This window comes from Danio rerio, chromosome 6, assembly GCF_052040795.2.
Source record: "Danio rerio strain M-AB ecotype USA chromosome 6, GRCz13ab, whole genome shotgun sequence".
Taxonomy (NCBI): domain Eukaryota; kingdom Metazoa; phylum Chordata; class Actinopteri; order Cypriniformes; family Danionidae; genus Danio; species Danio rerio.
This window is the reverse complement of record NC_141026.1, coordinates 10,170,632-10,192,003: the sequence shown is the minus strand read 5'-3', so window position 1 is coordinate 10,192,003 and position 21,372 is coordinate 10,170,632. Positions and strand designations below refer to the sequence as shown.

Below are 21,372 nucleotides of genomic sequence, written 5' to 3'. Positions count from 1 at the left end.
TTAAACAACAATGGTTTGTTCAAATCTTAAATGGGCTAACAATATTGATTTGAAAATAGATTTTAAGCCAAACTAAACAAATAAGACTTTCTTCAGATGAAAAAACATATATTATAGGGAATTCTGTGAAAATTTTCTTGCACATTCAAACATCACTTGGAAAATATGTTAAAAAGATTACAAATGTCACAAATAATAATGACTTTAAATGTATATACAAAAGTCTTGTCGCCTATCCAAGTTTTAGGAACAACAAATAATAACTTGATTTCTAGTTGATCATTTGGCTTCAGAAGTGGCTTATATGAAAGACAAAGGCCTCTAGATTAGGCTTATTTGACCAAAATATAATATGATCATGCCTTTATTTTTGATTATTTAATTTGGACAGTAGGGTCTGACTTTGCTCAGACAAAAGTCTTGTCACTTAACATGAGTAATGTACAATAAAACGCCATGGTGCAGTTGAAAAATATTTAATCTTGTATATGACTCCCATGAGCTTGGAGGACTGCATCCATACATCTCTGCAATGACTCAAATAACTTATTAATAAAGTCATCTGGGATGGCAAAGAAAGCGTTCTTGAAGGACTCCCAGAGTTCATCAAGATTCTTTGGATTCATCTTCAATGCCTCTTCCTTCATCTTACCTCAGACATGCTCAATAATGTTCATGTCTGGTGACTGGGCTGGCCAATCCTAGAGCACCTTGACCGTTTTTGTGCTATCCTGCTAAAGAATTTGGCCTCTCCTGTGGTTTGTAATGGGCAGCACAAATGTTTTGATACCCCAGGCTGTTGATGTTGCCATCCACTCTGCAGATCTCTCGCACACCCCCATACTGAATGTAACCACAAACCATGATTTTTCCTTCACCAAACTAGACTGATTTATGTGAGAATCTTGGGTCCATGCGGGTTCCAATAGGTCTTCTGCAGTTCAACAGATGATTGATCTGAAAAATCTTCTGCCACTTTTTCAAATGATGAACTAGAATTCAAGTTATTATTTGTTGCTCTTAAAACTGGGATTGAAAACAAAACTTTTGTCAGGTAGTGTATAGGATTAATGATTATATACAGCTCAAGTCAGAATTATTAGCCCCCCTTAGAATTTTTTTTTCTTTTTTAAATATTTCCCAAATGATGTTTAACAGAGCAAGGACAATTTCACAGTACGTCTGATAATGTTTTGTTTTGTTTTGTTTGTGGCTAAAATAAAAGTAGTTTTTAACTCATTAAAAAAACATTTTACGGTCAAAATTATTAGCCCCCTTTAAGCTATATTTTTTCGATAGTCTACAGAACAAACCATAGTTATACAATAATTACCCTAACCTGCCAAATTAACCTAATTAACCTAGTTAAGCCTTTAAATGCAGAATAGCCATTTTAAGCAGAATACTGGTGTCTTGAAAAATATCTAGTCAAATATTATTTACTGTCATCATGGCAAAGATAAAATAAACCAGTTACTAGAAATGAGTTATTAAAACTATTATGTTTAGAAATGTGTTGAAAAAAAATCTCTATGTTAAACAGAAATTGGGGAAAAAATAAAGAGGGGGCTAATAATTCAGGGGGGCTATTAATTCTGACTTCAACTGTATATATTTAATTCTGTGGATTTCTTATAAGACAAAATTTATTGTCTATACCTCAAAGGTGAACTTGGCACTGCCAAAGTTGGTCTTCTGCTTCTGCCAGAAGTTGTCTGGTTTGATAATGAGAGCGACACAGATCTCAGCAGGAAATGACTCCTGTAGCGTCTTCAGCAGCGGCTTGATTAGATCCCACTTTGATCCACGCATGTCTACAATCACTGTAAACCCTCGTTTACTTACATCCTCACTGCACAGGAAACAGAGGTCAAGAATGTCAGAAGAATCCCAACAACTATATTTAGAAAAATCTGATCTAATCTATCTGTAATCCAATTGATAAAGCTTGAAAAGTTATGAATTTAATAAGGCCTTTTATTTATGTAGAATTGCATCGTATTGCATCAGAATACCTTAAAGATCAAATAGATGCATCCGCCGGCTTTAAATGAATCCGTATCCTTTATGTCACAAAATTGAACAATTACGTTTTGATAAAGTGTAATGGTGCTGCAAGCAGTTTCAGCAGTTTTGATATAGCTTTTAAAGAATTGTTTACAGAGTCTAGGGCTGTCAAAGAGACACTTTTCTGCACGAATGGCTTTGAATGCACATCTTAAAGAGGCCATGTGGTGCTTTGTGATGGTTTCCTTTTCCTTCAGTGTAATATATTAGTTTGTGCATGTAAAAGATCTGCAAATGCACAAAGCGCGTACAGTCTGCTATAAAAGAGATGTGTTGTATCTAACAGAGAAGTCTGATCCAGACCTGCCAGAAATACATAAATACAGTTCAGATATTAGAGATCATATAAATGCTTATTTCACAATTAGAAGGCATACACAAAAAATGAAGCCAAGGTATCAGAGAACTGTAATGCAGGTCATCATGTTGTGCCGACACATTTCTAAACTGTACAAAAATATATTCAGATTATAAAATTGAAAAATAATAAAAATAGTTGAAAAAATTTAAAACAATAAATAATAATAATAATAATAATAATAATTTATTTGTATTTATTTTTAACTGCTAAAATACATTATTTTTGTTTTATAATAATAATAATAATAATAATTATTATTATTATTATTAATTATTATTGTTGTTGTCATGATCATTATGTAATAATATAAATTAATTAAAATATTATTAAATATATATAATAATAATAATAATAATAATAAGTATTTATTATTTATTTATTTATTAATAATAAATGGTACTAATAATAATAATTATTATTATTATTATTACATAATAATAATAATAATAAATAATAATAAGTATTAGTATAACATATTAATAATATGTAACATTAATTTATAGTTTATAAATATATAGTACTATAATATATATATAGATATCAAATTATAAATGCAATTTATAAATATATAGTATTTATAATAAAATATTATTAATAGTAAATAATAATTATTATTATTTGTATTTATTTTTAACTGCTAAAATACATCTTTTTATAATAATAATAATAATTATAATAAATTGTATTATTAATAATACAATTAATATTATGTAATAATATTAATTATTAATATTTTTATAATTTTTATTTATAAATAATAAATAGTATTAATTATTGCTAGAATTCTTATTAATAATAAATAATAAGTATCATTATAATTTATTAATATATATATATATATATATATATATATATATATATATATATGGCGAGGCAGTGGCGCAGTAGGTAGTGCTGTCGCCTCACAGCAAGAAGGTCGCTGGGTCGCTGGTTAGTTTGGCTCAGTTGGCGTTTCTGTGTGGAGTTTGCATGTTCTCCCTGCCTTCGCGTGAGTTTCCTACAGGTGCTCAGGTTTCCCCCAAGAAAGGCTAAATTGTCCGTAGTGTATGAGTGTATGTGTAAATGTGTGTGTGGATGTTTCCCAGAGATGGGTTGCGGCTGGAAAGGCATCCGCTGCATAAAAACTTGCTGGATAAGTTAGCGGTTCATTCCGCTGTGGCAACCCCGGATTAATATAGGGACTAAGGCGAAAAGAAACTGGTCAGATTACTATTAATTTTATATTAAACAAATTGACGTGTCTATTTTGTGCTTGACACATTAAATATTGCATTTTAAAATACTGATTTATTTTTATATGCTAGCATATAAATAATAGAACAATACGACAGAGCATTTTCACGCACCTGCCGTGTTTAGCACAGAACAGAACAGAATACACTAAATAAAATGAATAAAATAAATAGGACTGCCCTAAATTATTTTCCACTTAAATAATTAATTTTTATTACAAAACGAAAATACTGACTGATTCTTTTTAATAACCGGCATAGGCTGTTTTTTTCCAATCATGTTTTTTCTTCCGTCAAATAAAAATAGCTGACTTCCTCAAATCGCTCGCTCCATGGAAAATATGCATTTATTTAATGCCCCGCTGTTATTATTATAATCACAAAACCTTTTACATTTTTAATAGAAATCATTATTTTAAAGTTTATGTCTTGACATGTGGTTTCCTATCTCTCCCTCGCGGTTCAAGTGCGCGCGCTGCGTGATGAAAAGACAACAACGCGCGCATATGTTGACTTTTTGTAAACAGTTTTGTTGTTTTAATATGATATTGCATTAATGTGCATACATGCTTTATAAGCTGTAAAATAAAATGTAAAGCCTATTTGTTGCGTTTATTATGCAGATCCAGGTCAACATCAGCGCTTGTTAGCATCAACACGTCTGTTAAACAGCAATATTCTTCTTCCATTTTGCTTCTTTGGCAAATGTGTCTGTAGGCACGGGTTATACGTTATCGTCCCGCAAGTTAAGTATGTCTTGCAGTTGAACAAGGGGCCAAAAACAAGGCGCACCTGCCTTTATGTTGACAAGGAAAAAAGAAGAGAAGAAGCGCGGCAGGTCCTCTAATGAAACGACTGAATCAGCTGGGTATCGATTATGCAAAAGTGTTGCTGTCTGTGTTGTTTCAATTCTAATATTTAATAATATTTTGATAATCAAGATTTGTACATTCATACAGCTCTGGATAACTTAAAACAGCGATTAGACCTTCAGTGCGGTGTTAATGCGTCTTGAAGTAAAGCGAAACGGCTATAAACTCCAGCAAGATAGAGTGATTATATGCAGATTCATATACTTTTATCTATAAATAAAGTATAACTATAGAAACTGTGTTCATCTTAACTGAAAGCTTCTGCGTGTTTGCTGGCCTCATGCATCACGCACCTGTCAGTCAGTCAGTCAGCACGTAACGCCAAAGGGTTAAACAAATGACGCACAGCACTCTACGATTACAGAAAAGTTTGCGCTGTTATGATTCATTTACCTTTTAATACGTTTTGGTGCGATTATAATCCGCTATTAAAAACAACAACAATGACTAAATGTTTTGAATGGGTAATGTAGCCGTGGCGGGATGCATTTTGGACCCCGCCAAGGAAGAATGAATGTAGCGGAAACCAAGCTCTTTAAAAGTTCTCTCTAGTTATCTTGACAACACAAACTGCTGCTCTGGGATGAGCCGCGTGCAAAAGATGCCCCTCTTAACGCAAAGGCGCATTCAATCGGCCCCTTATGCAGCCAAACTAAAAATATATGAAATAATAATTTTAATCGTTTAACTGATAGCATTAACCGGTTACAAACGCACCCTTTCGGTTAACGGTTAATCGATTATTTTGAGCATCCCTTATATATATATATATATATATATATATATATATATATATATATATATATATATAGATATATAAAAGGTAAAAAAGCTAAATAAAGTTTATAAATGTATAGTATTGATAATATAAATATTATTAATAACCAATCATAATTAATTTTCATTATTTTAACTGCAAAAATACATATTGTTTAAAATAACAATAATATTAAAATAATATTATTAACAACTATTTCTATTGTTGTTATTATTATTATGTAATAATATTAATTATTAGTAATATTTAGAATTTGTATTAATATTAATTGGTATATTAATAATAACAATTGTATTAATTTATAATTTATAAATATATAGCATTATAATATATATATATAAATATCTAATTATAATATACTATATAAATATATAGTATTAATAATAAAATAAAATTAATAATAAATAATAATAATTAATTAAAATAAGTGTTATAATAATAATAATAATAATTATTATTATTATTATTATTATTGCTGTTGTTGTTGTTGTTATGTCTATTAAAACAGTGCATTCTTATAAGTAGGGTCAAAACTGTAAAGAAAATAGCCTATTATTTCTAAATTATGATGTTTTTTTATGTATAAAATACCATAATAGGTGGACCCTAGTGAGCATTACAAAATTTAAGGCGCAGTTTGTAACGCTTTTAAAGGTTCCCTTTTAATGTTATAAACTGCAAGTAGCAACATATGGTCTCATAAAGTGTAGTACAACGAATAAACGTTGGGATGTTGTAACCTGGGCACAGTAGAGAGGTAGGTCACCAGTTTGCGTAAGTCTTCTTGCTTTATTCTGTCATGATTACTTCGTGCAGGGAAGGTGAGGATAGGTCCCCCTCTCTTATCTCTTCCTCCTGAAAAAAAGGAGTGTTTCATCACTAATTTTACTACGCAGAGCACTTCAATGGCCCTAATTGTGAAAATACCCATGAGTCTGTGTGGATGCATGCTTAATAGGGTGATGAGACAAAGCTGTGTGTGTGTGTGTGTTTACAATGAAATTATATATTTCCCACCTGAGACAAAGGCAACCTTCTCTCTTAAAACTGTTAGAACATCAGCCGCCTTTATACCATCATTCCTTAGAGATCCTGATGAGAACGACGGTACTGAGAGAGAGGAAAGATAGAAGAGAGGAAGAAAGGGATATAAAAGTTAAATATAGTAACCACCATAGACTAAGTAGGAAACATGCCTGCTCCAATTTTCAGAAGGGTTATCAACTGAGAAGACTACTTCAAAGGATTTGGAGTAGTTCATTTATAGTTCAGAGTTCATCCATTTAACAGTAGATTTTAATAATGCATTAGTGTGATTAATAAGCGCTGTAAAAGTTCATATTATTAAATAGCTGACATTAACTAATGGGACATTATTGTAAAGTGTGACCATAACTTCTTCTATTTAATAGAGAGATCTTAGGCATAGTGTTCATACTATATACAATACAATGAAAATAAATGGAGACGGTGACCTGTCAAGCAACAAAAATGACAGAGAAGCAACAGTAAAGCACTGAAAAACTGATATACTGTACATATACTGTATTCCAAAATGCTTAAAACCAAATATTAGCTTAAAAAGAGACCATTTAATGGAAATATTGCCCTCCATCACAGTCATCATATGATGTTTCAACAATTTTAGATTGCACCAAACTCACATTTATCATTCTTGATGTTTAACATTGTTAATTTTATTGTAAAAATAAACTTATATACAAAAGCAAACTTCGATTTCAGACATTTTTTTCACACATAAATCTTTCCTATCTCAGAGTAACACTTTCACCAGTTTATGAAAAGGGGAGAAATTAACATTCTGCTAAATGTAAATCAGGCGACGCAGTGGCGCAGTAGGTAGTGCCAATCACATGCAGCTTGCAGTAGTTGTAGTGTACTACTACACAAAAAGTAGTAGTGTATAAATATGTGTTTAATGAAGAGCATGAGAGGTACTGCAAAGAGGAATGGGCAAAAATTCTCAAAGACAGGTGTGCCAAGCTTGTGGCATCATATTCAAAAAGACTTTTTTTTTCAAATTGTCATGATGGGGTATTGTGTGTAGAATTTTGTGGAAATAAATCAATTTAATCCATTTTGGAATAAGCCTGTAACCAAAATGATGTGGAAAACGTGAAGCTCTATAAATACTTTCCGCATGCACTGTATGTAGGGGTAATTTGGTATATGGTATGGTATTATGGGTAATTCAGATGTATGAAACACTGCGTACGCCGAATATCACGCATATTCTTTTGTACATCCGAATGAACGTGAAACTGAGCGCAACATGCACGAGCACAAAACCCCTCCTTGCCTCCTCCCCCGCATGAATATGCTAATGACTCTACTTTGGCAAAACCCAATGAAAAAGCAATGGCAAAAGCAAGCAAAAAGAGAAACTTTGAACAGAATGTGAATTGGAGGTGCTGCTTTCGGAGGTAGACCGGCGAAAAGCGGTGTTATTTGCAAGTTTGTTCTCCGCAATTAACAACAAAAGAAAAAAATTGAGTGGGAGAGTTTAGCTGATGCGATTAACACAGTTAGGTCTGAACATCGCACTGAGTGAATTAAAAAAGAAATAGTGTGGTTTAAAGCTGTAAAATTTTGCATCACTCATAACAGTTTCAGTGGCGCAGCTCGTAAGACGCATGTCAACATGTTTTCACACGTTCGAGCATGAACTCGGTTCGAATCCAGCGTCTGATGAACTAATTTTTTTTTCCCCCCGCTACATATCAGGTTTTGCCAACTATTCATCACGAGAAAGACAAGTAGGAATCATCAATAAGTTTGTGCATCATATTTTATTTGCACATTTATTGAATGGAAATGTTTCTGATTCACGCATGCAAATTCATCTTCAGATAGTGTCTTTATAGCAATGTGCGTGCGGTAGATCGCTCAGATTACATTGGGAAAACAGGCGACCGCTGCAAATTGTGCTTTAATGTTTAGCTGGTCAAATGTATGGTATAGAAACCTTATATACCCGCTAGATGAACCCATCTCATACAGCTGCCATTGCAAGGCTCAGACACTTTGTGGAGAGCAATTTAACACAACTGCCTCTAGGAGTCGCCAATAGAAATAAAACAGACACGCACAAAAAATGTGCGTACCCCAGCCAAGAAGCTGGCGTGGAGCTGCGCATATTCCCACGTTGAGTTCATTGTTAGTAAATCCAAACGTGAGCGATTCTGAGCGTGAAACCTGGCGTACGCAAAGTTTTTGTGCGTACGCAGCGTTGATACATGAGGCCCCTGGTCTTGAAAAAAAACACAGCTTCAGCAGTTTGGCAGTATTTCAGGTTTCGACTAAATGAGAAAGGAGAGGTGTAAAATACGGACGAGGCAATTTGCAAATTTTGCAACAAAAAGGAGACTGCAAGAAGTAGAAATACCGCAAACCTAAGGTGGCATGTACAGTTTTCAGTTTCTGAATGGTTTAGGCAAAGGCCGACAGTTTAATGAAATGTCTGAGCCATATGTCATTTTTTTTTTTATGCACTGTAATACTGTATACCGAGGTAAAATAAGGAGGAAGTTTGACGGTACCAAAATTTGGATACCGCCCAAGCCTAACTGTACGTATCCATTATGCATGCTCATATTGCACATTTTACTTTAAAAGCACCATGCACATCAGCATCTCTAAATTCAAACATGCACGCACAACACTGTCCTGTAATTAGTGTAAATATAACATAAATACACCAACAGTGCATAACAATAGCATCGCACTGGTAAATATACAGTATACAGTAATCCAAACACAGCGTAGGCGTCCTACCAGCATTGTTGCCACCAATCTCTTGTATAAAGATCACTGGGGCCACATGCATTTTGTAAACACTGACTGACAGACAGCAGCATTAAGCATAATACTGACTGCATGGAAAATAGAGTAGTAGGCCATAGTAGGTCGAGCGGGGAGTGGGGAGGTGGGGTGTACAGGGATGCCCAGCTGTTGGCACGTCTCCGTCTGTTTAGATTCATTAGTGGTGTAATCTGCCCACACTGTAATCCCATAGCCGACAGCTGGGCACCAGTGCGGGCCGGTGGGGAAAAGTTCAATCACACTTAAGCACACATAGACAGCGAATACATGTATATTACGCACAAGCTGCATGCTCACAGATGCGGTTGCTCACAAACACACACACATGCATCTGTTGAGGACTAAAAAGGTCTGCTTATGTCTGCAATTCATCTCTCTCGCTCACTCTCGTCTGTGGACTACATAAACTATTAAACCTGAGTGGAAGAGTTTGATGCTGAACATGGCATGTTAAATTTACTGTGAGAACTGACTTTGCTGTGCCTGTGCTAGAGGGCAGACGCTATTTCACACTCGCTCACACACACATATGAGGACAAGGCTGCTTAAACACTCCTGAACACAGTCCTTTATCATTTACAACTGTCTGATTCGGGCTGTTGTGTGGTGATACTATAGCCTTGTGCATTTATTTTATATTTTCGTAAGAGTCTGTTACACCAAGGCTCCTTTTATTTGATTAAATATGCCATGAAACAGAAATACTGCGATTGTTTTGAATTTTTATATGAAAATATGTTTTCTGGTTTTATATTAATTAAAAATGCCATTTATTTTTGTGACTACAAAGCCGAGTATATGACGTTAAATACTGAAAATTAAATATTTAAAATAAAAGCAAATTTATTTAGTATTTTTTTCAGGAGACAATGGCAATCGCTTCACATTTACAGAACATTTTATTTCCAGTTTTCAATCTGATCAAGTTATCGCTTTTTCTAACAATGAGTTAATGTATTAGTAAAGTTTTAAACCATCTCTTGCATAAGAAAAAAAAAAGAATTGATAGGCACAAAGGCACATATTTATAGGTACAGCAGGAAGGTCGCAGGTTTAAGTCACAGCTAGGCCTGTTGGCGTTTCTGTGTGGAGTTTGCCTGTTCTCCCAGTGTTGGCATGGGTTTCCTCTGGGTGATCTGGCTTCCCCCATGGTTAAAAGACATTCGCTATAGGTGAATTGAATAAACTAAATTGGCCATAGTGTGTGAATGTGTGTGAATGAGTGTGTATGGGTGTTTTCCAATACTGGGAAGGGCATCCGCTGTGTAAAACATGTGCTGGTATAGTTAGCGGTTCATTCCGCTGTGGCGACCCCTGATAAATAAAGGACTTATTTTTAAAAATTAATAAATGATATGATTTAGTTCTCTAGAAAAATATTCCTTATTTATTCAAAGTTCAAACTGTGATGCTTATCTTTCACAAAAAAAATTCTTTCATGAAGAAAATATAAACTAAGGCTGCACGATATTGGAAAAATCTAATATTGCAATAATTTTTTAATTCTGCAATATATATTGCGATATGAATTAGGCATGGGCCGGTATAAGATTCTGATGATATGATAACCTTGGATAAAAATATCACTGTTTCAAGTTGTTTCCTGCTCTAAAATATATTCTTTTAAATGTCTGGGTAAAAAACTAAAACTTTTTTTTTTCATTTTTAACACAATAGATTTTATTTTGAGAAACTTTTAAAATATCTCTTGGAACAGTAAGCATGCCAGGCTAAACACTTCTGCTGTCTTTATTAGTTTCAAACAAAGATTTTTTTTTTACAATTTAAAACGGCATCTTTGGATATATTTCTGTTGGACATACTGTTGTCCTAAAAAACGTTAATAAAAAAATCTTGCACATATCTTAGAAACAGTAAATAGGTATTTACATTAGATGTTGCCTACCCTGTTGTTGAAAGAATGCGTCAATAGAGCCGCCATTTTAGTACAGGGTAGCACTCCTTTGAAATGAATGCAGGGCAAAGGTGCAGTGGAGGACTGTGGCCATCCAGAGCCAGAGATATACACATATATACATATATCTATGATCGGGAGATTTCCCGGTGGTCAGTATGCAAATGTTTCTTTAAATTACGAAAATTATAATGTTACATCACTTTTATAAGTGACCGCACAGGCATTCTTGACAAAGAGCATGTGTTTGTGTGCATGGAAATATATTATCCTGCCTCCCTTTTTAAATTGATCTAATCCATGTCCTGAAACACACCCCCTCTCCTGCTTTCACTTCTCAATCTAACAGAGGGAGCGATTCGTTTGTGAATAAATCTCTGTTATGTATGTCTCGTTCACTTAGCTGACAATAATACAAGTTTCTGGCAGCGTCTTGTTGTCTAATCATTTACATTATTTGCTTATTTTAACTAGCATAAGCCTAGAATCTAGTGCGGGTTGGTGCTACTTTGCTTTAAGGTCAAGGCAGTAGGCTAAGTGATTGTATTGTCATCAATAACATTACTTGATTAACACAAAAGTTCATAACATACAAAAACGTAAAAATCAAAGTCTTACCTATGAAATGTTCTGCCTTCGTGCATTGTTTTCTTTGTTTGCTCGTTACTACACCCGTACACAGCACTAAAGTCCAGCATCTTCACATTGGCTTAAGTCTTAAATAGTGCCGTTGAATGACATTTGTCCTAGGAGCACTGTACAAATGTGGCGGCGCTATTGATGCATGCTCAGGGTCCGTATGTGATATCTAGTGTATATATCTATGAGAACAGTATATACTTTTTGCAGTTTTAAAAACTTGACTTTTCCAAACCATGGTATACCTTGAAAGCCGTTATCGTCCCATGCCTAATATGAATACAATTTCAGTAGATGAGTTAAATGACTATTTGGAAAGAATTTATAATTTTAGATTGATTGGGATGATTTTGTATTGGAGTGCATAAAATATGATAAACAATGTAAAAGCATAGGGAAATTCAATAAAGAATAAGATACAAATTAAATAAAGAGTTTCATTGTTTTCTGAGGAGCCAAACTGTTAAAGTATACAGTAGTTGATTAATCCAATGTAAAATAATACTGCTGTCTTCGTTTTATAAACTATTTAAGAAAATCAATCGTTATTAATTTGTCAAATTTAAAAAAAAAAGGTAAAATTTCTTAGGTCTGAATGCTTTTAAAACCCTCACAGTCACATGCCTAAAAAAAAAAACACTTGCAAAATGATCAGTTGTAATCCAGACTCAATGTTGTGTGTACTTGGCAATGTGACTATTGCCAATGATCACATTGCAATGTTGATGCTGAAACTATATATTGTGCAGCCCTAACATAAACGAAAAACAAAACAACAGCGTTTCAAAACTGAAACCATTCAGAAATACTGAGTTTAAAAAAGAATTTATTAATTCAGTAAAAATTCTACATTTCTTATACTATGAATGACACAAAGCATTACAATTACTGTATAATGTAATACAGAATAAACTTTTCTATTTTTACTAAGAAAATCTATATGTAGGTGTTTGCAAAGATTAGTTTGACAAGATCTTGAAAAACTCACAGTATTTATTTGCAGATTCATGTTGTGGGTAACACTTTGCCAACCCTGCTAATTTATGTGCTAAGTTAATAAACATGTAAAGCTGCATCCTGATGCAAATGACATACTGTATTACTGCACACTCTCAGAAAAAAGGACAAAATCTGTCACACTGGTGACATCTTTCTAAAATTGTACACCAAAATATACTAATATTTAACATTTTGTTACTAATATTACTTTTTTCAGATGCAAATAATGTACAAATGATTCACAGCAAAAACTCCTGTGTTCCACACAATCGATTTGTGTTGGGGCAATATGACAGAATTAAGTTCACTTATTAGTTTTTACAAATTTAAGTAGTGTGAACATAAAACAATTAAGTTGTCCTTAAAAACCCTCAAGAATTGTGATCATTTTAACTAAGTAGTTCGAACAAAGAGCAAACATCTTTTTTTGAGTGTTCCTTTGATAAGATACCACTCCAAGTGGCAGTTTTTTGGCTATAGACACAATTTCATTACTATGGTAACAGCGGTTTTTAGTGAAGTTTTACAAACTAATTTCGAGAGAAGCATGTGATATGACTGATCGCGGCTGGCCTCTCGTCCATAATCAGCAATAATCCAATCAGATTGATTCAAGCTTACAATAAAAAAAAACGAATTCGCCCTACTCCCTTATCTTCGTTTTATAAGAAACCCCCCTTACACCCCATCTCCTTCTTTTCCTCCTTTTACCAGGGGGAGCTTTCGAGAGCTACCTGATCTCGGACTCCTTTATATGCGTATTGACCAGGCGGGAGCCCTGGGCTCAACTACTGTATCTCCGAGCTCAGGGTTCTCTCCTGGAACAGCATGCCAAACCTGCTAATAGCGTCAAGCTCAATATCTAAGTATGAACTCTTGAATTCACATATAAAGAGTAACAAGAACCAAGACGCAATTCTGCAAGAACCAGTAAAGTTCGTTTTTTTGTTAAGCAAGTATAATTCATTCTGTTTATGTTTTTGATTAAAATTGACATGGGGACAAATGCATTTCTTTTTAATCGTATAAAGCTCCAAGAATATGTGGAATAAACCAAAAAAGATTTGTATGAATTGACTGTCAACGGAGGGAGAAATATCTCCATTCGTGTTCTGAAGATGAAATAACTTCCCATGGGTTTCCAGTGGCATGAGTGTGAATAAATGAAGCCTATTTTTATTTAAGGTTGAACTAACCCATTGGCATCAAATGTGCCTGCAGATTATTTGATATTTTTGGATTTTTAAAATATCTACATGTGATTGTTTTTTTGGCCTAGTATTGCCTAAAGCCTCTTCCACAACAAAAGGGGCTTTGTTCCAAAACCTACTGAGCTGTTTCACTGCTTCACTGCCTACCATAAGGGTCTTTCATTGAGCAGCATCCAAACTGAGGTGGAACCTATACTCATTTATTATGATCTGCATAGGTGGTAATGTCAAACACAACACAAATAGCAAAGCAGACTTGACTCACAATAGTACATTAGTGCCTGCCCATTTCATGTGTAGAGCTGCTTCCAGAAGTATTGTTTTTTTTTATATATATATATATATATATATATATATATATATATATATATATATATATATATATAGTAGCTATAGTAGCACTGAACCATTCTACAATATCAAAGGTTTTTCTGAGTATTTCACACATTTATTTTTAAATTTTACTTTATATATTTATTTATTTGCAAATGCTAAAAAAGGAACTGAAAAAAAAATCTTTTAAAATGCATGAACTGAAAAGTATGTAAAAAAAAAAAAGGTTTGCTAGATGCTAATGCTTGGCATGCATGACATAACAGTGTGCAACCAAATGTTTTTGTCAACATTTTCTAATATCTAAGTCTGTCTGCTGTACTTTCCGTTAGCTAAGCACTGGTAGCACATAATATGCAATTTCAGTCACAGCTAATTGCTAAACATGCTAACTGGAATGCACCAAAACACATGCAGATTGCATGCATTATGTATTCCAACAGAATTTGCTATCAGATCTTTGCAAAGACCAAAGTGTTGGTAAAAGATACTCAGAGGGAAGCTAGATTGAGCTTTAGCCAGCAGACCCAGAGAGCGTTGCTAGCTTTGTGGATACTGCAGATAGCTTTGTAGCCGCTCAGATGCCAGATGAAAGGACATGGCATGTCATGAGATTATCCACTGCATACAAAGTGGCGTATTCATATTTCATAAGGAAGCCATGCATTGTTTTCTGCATGTTTTATGAGATCTTAATCAAGCATGCTTCGTGAAAGCATACAGACTATCTCTGTTTGCACACTCACTAAACAGAATCGCGTTTAAAGCCTCACATCAGGAAATGACACCCATAATGCAACCTGACGAGAGGGTTGGGATATAAAGCTATCTGAATTTCCCATGTTACAGGATCAGGGTGTATCACAAACAGTAACTCAAAGCTCATACAAGTACCAGGAAACAGCCTGCTTTCTGCAATTACTAAATGAAACCAATCCTACCAAAAGAAGTTGCCAAATGGCCCCCCAGGATTGAATCCTGCCATAGACTGCTATGTTTACGGCCCTTATAGTGCTGGGAAGTCAGAAAACAATGGCTGGCTGGGATTGGTGTTAGTATGAACTATTGTGTTGGTGTAAGCTGTGAGATCACGAACTGGTCCCAGTCCAATAACACCAGCCCGTCATCTCACATTACCTCATTTTATAGGTGTCCGGGTATTAAGGGAATGCTTGGTTGTATGTGGCATGCAGACTATTTAAAGAAGGGTTGCTTATGCTCGGATAAATCATGCATAACACACACACACACACACACACACACACACACACACACACACACAAAAGCTATATTTCAACATTCACAACTCATACAAATATAAAATAAATAAAAAACGGCTTTAAAAAAAAAACCTTGGTGAGCAGAAGACATGAAACAACATCTTTAATAATCCAAGATAAATCAAGCATTCCAATAGATTTCTAAAAATAATCTCTAACACACTTCTCGCTAAAGCCTGTGATCCACAGCAGTTGTGTGTAATGTGATCAGACGGTCTGCTAACGTCTGATAATATCTTTTAATAGGCAGATGGCTTTGAAATATTACATAAAGATGAGGCGATGGCATGTGGTGGACTTCTGAAATGAAGTCCCAAGGGTTTGGCCGTTTTTAGTCCAGTGTAAATCCGTGTTCACGTTTCCATCATTTTTCTTTTTTACATTGTGTTTTTGTGTTAATGTCATAGTATGGAACCTAACTTAGATTAATTGGTGTTTCAATTAACTGTGGCGACCCATGATAAGCCGAATGAGAGTGAGTGAACTTACTTATTATCAATAAGCAACCTATTATGTAAGATTGGCTTTTTATACTTTTGCATATTTATGTATAGTTCATCCAAAATCTTCAACACACACACTGAAAAAAAATATTGTGTTAATTTATTTGGGCTAAGTTTTATCAAAAAATTTTAAGTTGAACATTACTGAATTTAATTTGTTTGTTTTGAATTGTTTGCAACAATTTTTCAGAAATACTTTTTTCAGTGCAATTAGCGTTAAAAAAGGAACATTTAACGAAATCTTCGAGTTTTCTGTTCCTCACTATAATGTTCAGGTGACCAAAACTTTATCTAAAAAAAGAGAGATTGACAAATAATTTGATATGAACCAAGTGGTTTAATCCAGTTACCTTATATAAAGTTACATCAATATATAATATATTTCAATATATAATATATGTGACATCTGCGACTTACGATTGAATTAGAGATGCAAATGTACTAGCATTATATTACACAAAAACCATGTTTAAAATGTGTTATTTTAACATGTGAACTAAGGTCCAATCCCAATTCTGTTTTTGTATCCCTACCCCTTCCCCTTAAAACTGAGTGTAAAAGGGAAGGGCTTTCAAATTTACCCCTAAGAAATGGGACAGCACTACAGCATCTGCATCATGTCATCACAATCTCTTGCTTGATATAAGATCAGACGATCGCGGCTGCTGTAGTTTCTCTAGTTAAGTTATTTTTTGGTATTTATCTTCAAAAAATCACTGACGGCATATATTATGTTATCATAACGATCTAATGTGGCAATAAGATCATATTACTGTGCATTTACACAGTGGCCATATTCATCAATGTAAACACACCAAAAGCAACATTAAGATTATTGACCTTATTCTAAAATGCGGAAGTGCGCCTGTTTTCGCGATTGTCTTAGAACTTCCATTTCAGTTGCCTATGGGAGAAATGACAAGGAATTATAAACGGCAAAAAACGGTCAAACTACTTGCTCTACAAACAAATGTTTGCATGACTATACAGACCAAGTAGAATAAAATAACAAGGAAATATCAGTTTGCAACATCAAACAGCGAAACGAGCAGTTTTTAATGTCTAAAAATGAATGGAAGTGAATGAGACCGGAAGTCTCGTGCCAAAAAGATTCAAATGGCAGCGCCCGCTAGTCTGCGGAGAATAAGTTCAATAGCAGACACTGTAAAAGCTCATTCCCAGCCACTAAACTTTTTTGAAGAGTATTTGAACAGAGTGTCATGGAAAGTCAGAATGTTGTGGGACTGCTATACAGGAGTTATGATTATGGATTATAGATCGTGTAATTTAACGGTTTTTATTTTAGTTTTTTTTTATAAAGCACGACAGTAAAACACGAACACTGTTATGAATACATTAAAGCATATATGTTTGTTGCAGAAAATTCATAATAATGACAGAAAATACTAATTTGTGGATCTTCTTACATCCAGGTGTAACTATCCGGCCATTGTGGCAGGTGTATTCTGGGAAATTTTCTCTTGGTTTTGAGTGTGGTCCAGAACAAAATCTTCATTCAAAGGGCTATCTACCCCTTCCCCTTATGCCGAGTTCAGACTGCATGATTTTCAAAGTACTCATGTCACTGATGTTTTCACACTGCATGACTATCTGGGCTGGCGTTTTGTCGCTGCTGTGTTTACACTGCAAGATGGATCGGCGAAAGGGGCTTTCACACTGCATGGCATCACAATAGGAAGAATCACCAACAACTTCGTCCAAACTACGTCTCACAGCCAAATACATGTAGCATATCTTTTGTTATTAACTACAGTATGTAACTAGAAAGAAGTCTTTCATGGGGTGGAAAATGTACACATTTGCTCACCTGGGTTTGAAGGGAATTATCAATTTCTCCTCAACATTCTTTTTTAACTTTCTGTATGAAACGTTAAACAGACACAGGTGCTCCTGTCAAACCTCCACTAGTTTTGCCTCCATTTCTTGGGTCCAAATAAACCGAAAATGAGCACTTTTAAGTTCTCCCTCAACTTCCCGCTGACCTGCAGGTACACGCACACTATAGTGAATGCTGCTCTCTCATTGGCTGTAGGTGATCGTTGATATTATTTTCAGTCAAAACTCGTTTCACACATCATAATTTGAATCGCCGACAGATCCCGATATTTAGCACGCCAAATATCTCACAGGCAACGCTGACTCATTGGTGATTCTCTCATATCGCGTCTTTGATAGTTCATACTGTGTGATTGTCACTCGCATGCACGAGCACCGATTTGCCTGTGATTTCAGGCTTTCGTTGGCGATTTCTCAAAACCTGTCTTCGAATCAAAATCAGGTAAAAATCATGCAGTTTGAACTCGGCATTAGCCCTACGTCTTCAAGATGAAGAGAATTGGGACACCCCTACCCCTTCGGAAACAAGCTAAACAAGGGGTGAGGGTAAAGGCTAAGGGGTAGAATTGTGATTGGGCCTAAATTTCCACAGCTGGCATCCATAGTGCAAGAGAGGGCACAATCAGGCTTTAAGCACAAACTTTGGAAAAATTTAAATGTTTACTAATTTGAATCAAGGAGACATCCCACATCCCTGTGAAGATATTAATATATTTAATAAATAAATTTATTAAATTTAAATGTATTAATAAATGTGCTTTAATATGCAAATTAATCTTGAAATCAGTTCATTAAGTGATCATAACTATGCGCAATACACTTATATTGCCTCTCAACTTATCTGGTTACTTGAGTTTGCATTTGGGTTTTCAAGACTAACTTGTGTCTTCTGCATTTGCATTGACATGAGGGTGAGTAATTAATGCCATCATTTTCATTTTTGAGTGAACTAATCCTTCAGTATTAAATCTACGTAAGCCAAGTCACATAAAAGTCCCATAAAGATTTTCTAAACATAACATTTCAATCTGTGCACATCTGACAAATGACAGGGAAAGTAAAAGTACTGTGATGGAAAAAGTGCCTGTGAGTTGCTCTGATGGATGCAATCCAAAATGCTTCTGAAATTGATTTCACTGTCTCCTGGCCAACATAATCACTGAATGTACCTATTCTGCTCACAGAACTCCAGTCCTGAGCAGGAATCTTGGCAACAGTTGCTACAGCAACCCCTCTGGCCCTCATTCAGGAGAGATGGCCTGCTGAGGATGGAGTGTGTGGTGTAGGTTTGCCTCTCTGAAGACCATGTTTCACATTTTAAGCACAGTCATCTTTGTGTGTGTGTGGAGCGGGCTGTGGAGAGCTACTCTTGCATCTTGTAAAATCCATATGTTCAGGGAATAACGTACATCATAATAACCTAATACAGGTTGTGGTTTTGCTTTGTGGTGTAGTTGCTGAAGATAACACTTTCTCAAAATCACTGCTCAGTGAAATATGTTCAGCGAGCAGCTAATTTCTGTTGGCATATATTGGCGTTTTAACTAGTAACACTTTAGTGAGCTGTTTATAGTGATGGGTAGGAGTGGGCGAATCGATCCTAAAGCATCGATATTTTCGAAACTGACAATTTATCAAAAGGATTAATCCTTAAATAGAAGTATCAATGTTTTTTTCTTAATAAGTGATCACTGATTTTATTACCCCAATATTAGTAATAATGATACTGATGCATATGACGCGGTGGCGCAGTAGGTAGTGCTGTTGCCTCACAGCAAGAAGGTCGATGATTTGAGCCTCGGCTGGGTCAGTTGGCATTTCTGAGTTTGCATGTTCTCCCCACGTTTGCGTGGGTTTCCTCCGGATGCTTCGTCTTCTCTCACAGTCCAAAGACATGCGGTAAATTGGGTATGCTAAATTGATTGTGAATGAGCGTGGATGGATGTTTCGCAGAGATGAGTTGCAGCTGGAAGGGCATTCGCTGCGTAAAAACATATGCTGGAAAAATTGGTGGTTCATTCCGCTGTGGCGACCCCAGATTAATAAAGCGACTAAGCCGAAAAGAAATTGAATGAATAATGCTGCATAATATATAAATATTTACATAAATAGGAACGGGAATGGGAACTATATTATTTTTCCACTATATCTCTGCTATTGTATTTTCTCACATCCTCGCTCTTTCAAAGCACATACACAGTGCACACACACCCAGCGCAGGTTTAAAACTTGAACTCAGGGATGTACACCACTATTCAGTCAAAGAAAAACTAATGCCATCTCACGGCAATTCATAACTTTTTGATTTAGTGGCTAATTCGTATGAACTCGTACACTCTCATTCCCAATGATGGTTAGGTTAGGGGTGAAGTTTGGTTTTAAAATTGAACATTTTCGTACGACTGAACTCCACTAGTCATTGAATTAGCCACTAAACTGACAAAACGTAAAACAATTTTCCTCGTGAGATCAGGTTGGAAAACAGGCTCAAAAGGATTGTCAACACTCATTTGTTACAAAATAAAATTAAAAAAATGTTAAAAAGAAGAAATGTGTTTTTTTTTATTATTAATAAACAAGGTTTGTGTAATGTGTTTTTTTGTTATATAGACAATTTTTGGTTAATTAATAATGTTCTGCAATTTTAATAAATGTAAAAGGTGAATTAAAAACATTTTAAAATCCCTATAGAATGTTTCATTGAAGTACCGATATCAATATAGACGTCTTGTAATATTTGATGTCAGATCTGAAAGAAAATAATTGGTATTAGGGCTGGGTGATATGGCAAAAAAATGCAATCTCGATAATTATAAACAATTTTGAATGATAAGAATATATATTTCGATATAAGTTGTTATTGCTTCCAGATTTAAAAGAGTACCCCAACAATGACTGACACCACCAAAGTTAGAAAATTATTAAATGGCATAAGATATTTTTGGCCGATACATTTTCGGTGGCCGAATATCAACACACTTTTAGATTCCCATTGTTGCACATTTCTACTGTGTGATTGGCTCTTAGATCATTACAGAGTAAAAGCGTCCAGATCTTATCATTTTTATTGATGTCAATTTTATCACAATTCAATATAATATCATTTATCAACCCAGCCCTGAGTGGTATCGCCCATCCCTAATGATAGGAGTTGATTCCAAATGAAACTTAATTCCTTGACTCTACCACAGGAATAGTCCATTTGTCATCTTGGAATTAAAGGGTTTAATCGCATTTTTAGTAAAAGTTTACTTTTCTCATATTCTTAGATATTTAAATTTTGTGAAGGGATGTGTTTTTTAAGTTGTGTACATTTTGGGATTTTTTTTTTATGAATTAATGATTTTGTTGCTATGTAGACTAAATGGTGGATTCAATTGCTGTTTAAAATCAGTCATCTATATATAAAACCCTAAGGCAGTTGTGTACACCATATTAGCAAGAAGTGAACAAATTGAAGTAAGCAATGTGCACAAAACTGT

General features: G+C 34.7%; 1 protein-coding gene across 2 annotated transcripts in view; it reads right to left on the bottom strand.

Annotated features, from left to right (window-relative positions):
* The window catches only part of kalrnb (kalirin RhoGEF kinase b), a 172,171-nt gene that overhangs the window by 136,608 nt on the left and 14,191 nt on the right, over positions 1 to 21,372 (bottom strand). For both annotated transcript variants that reach the window (XM_087256077.1, NM_001327989.2), the window contains 3 exon segments: positions 6,328 to 6,420; positions 6,051 to 6,165; positions 1,660 to 1,852 (listed from right to left, as the gene is read on the bottom strand). In XM_087256077.1, coding sequence (XP_087112203.1) covers positions 1,660 to 1,812 — 153 coding nt within the window. In that variant the 5' untranslated portion in view covers positions 1,813 to 1,852; positions 6,051 to 6,165; positions 6,328 to 6,420.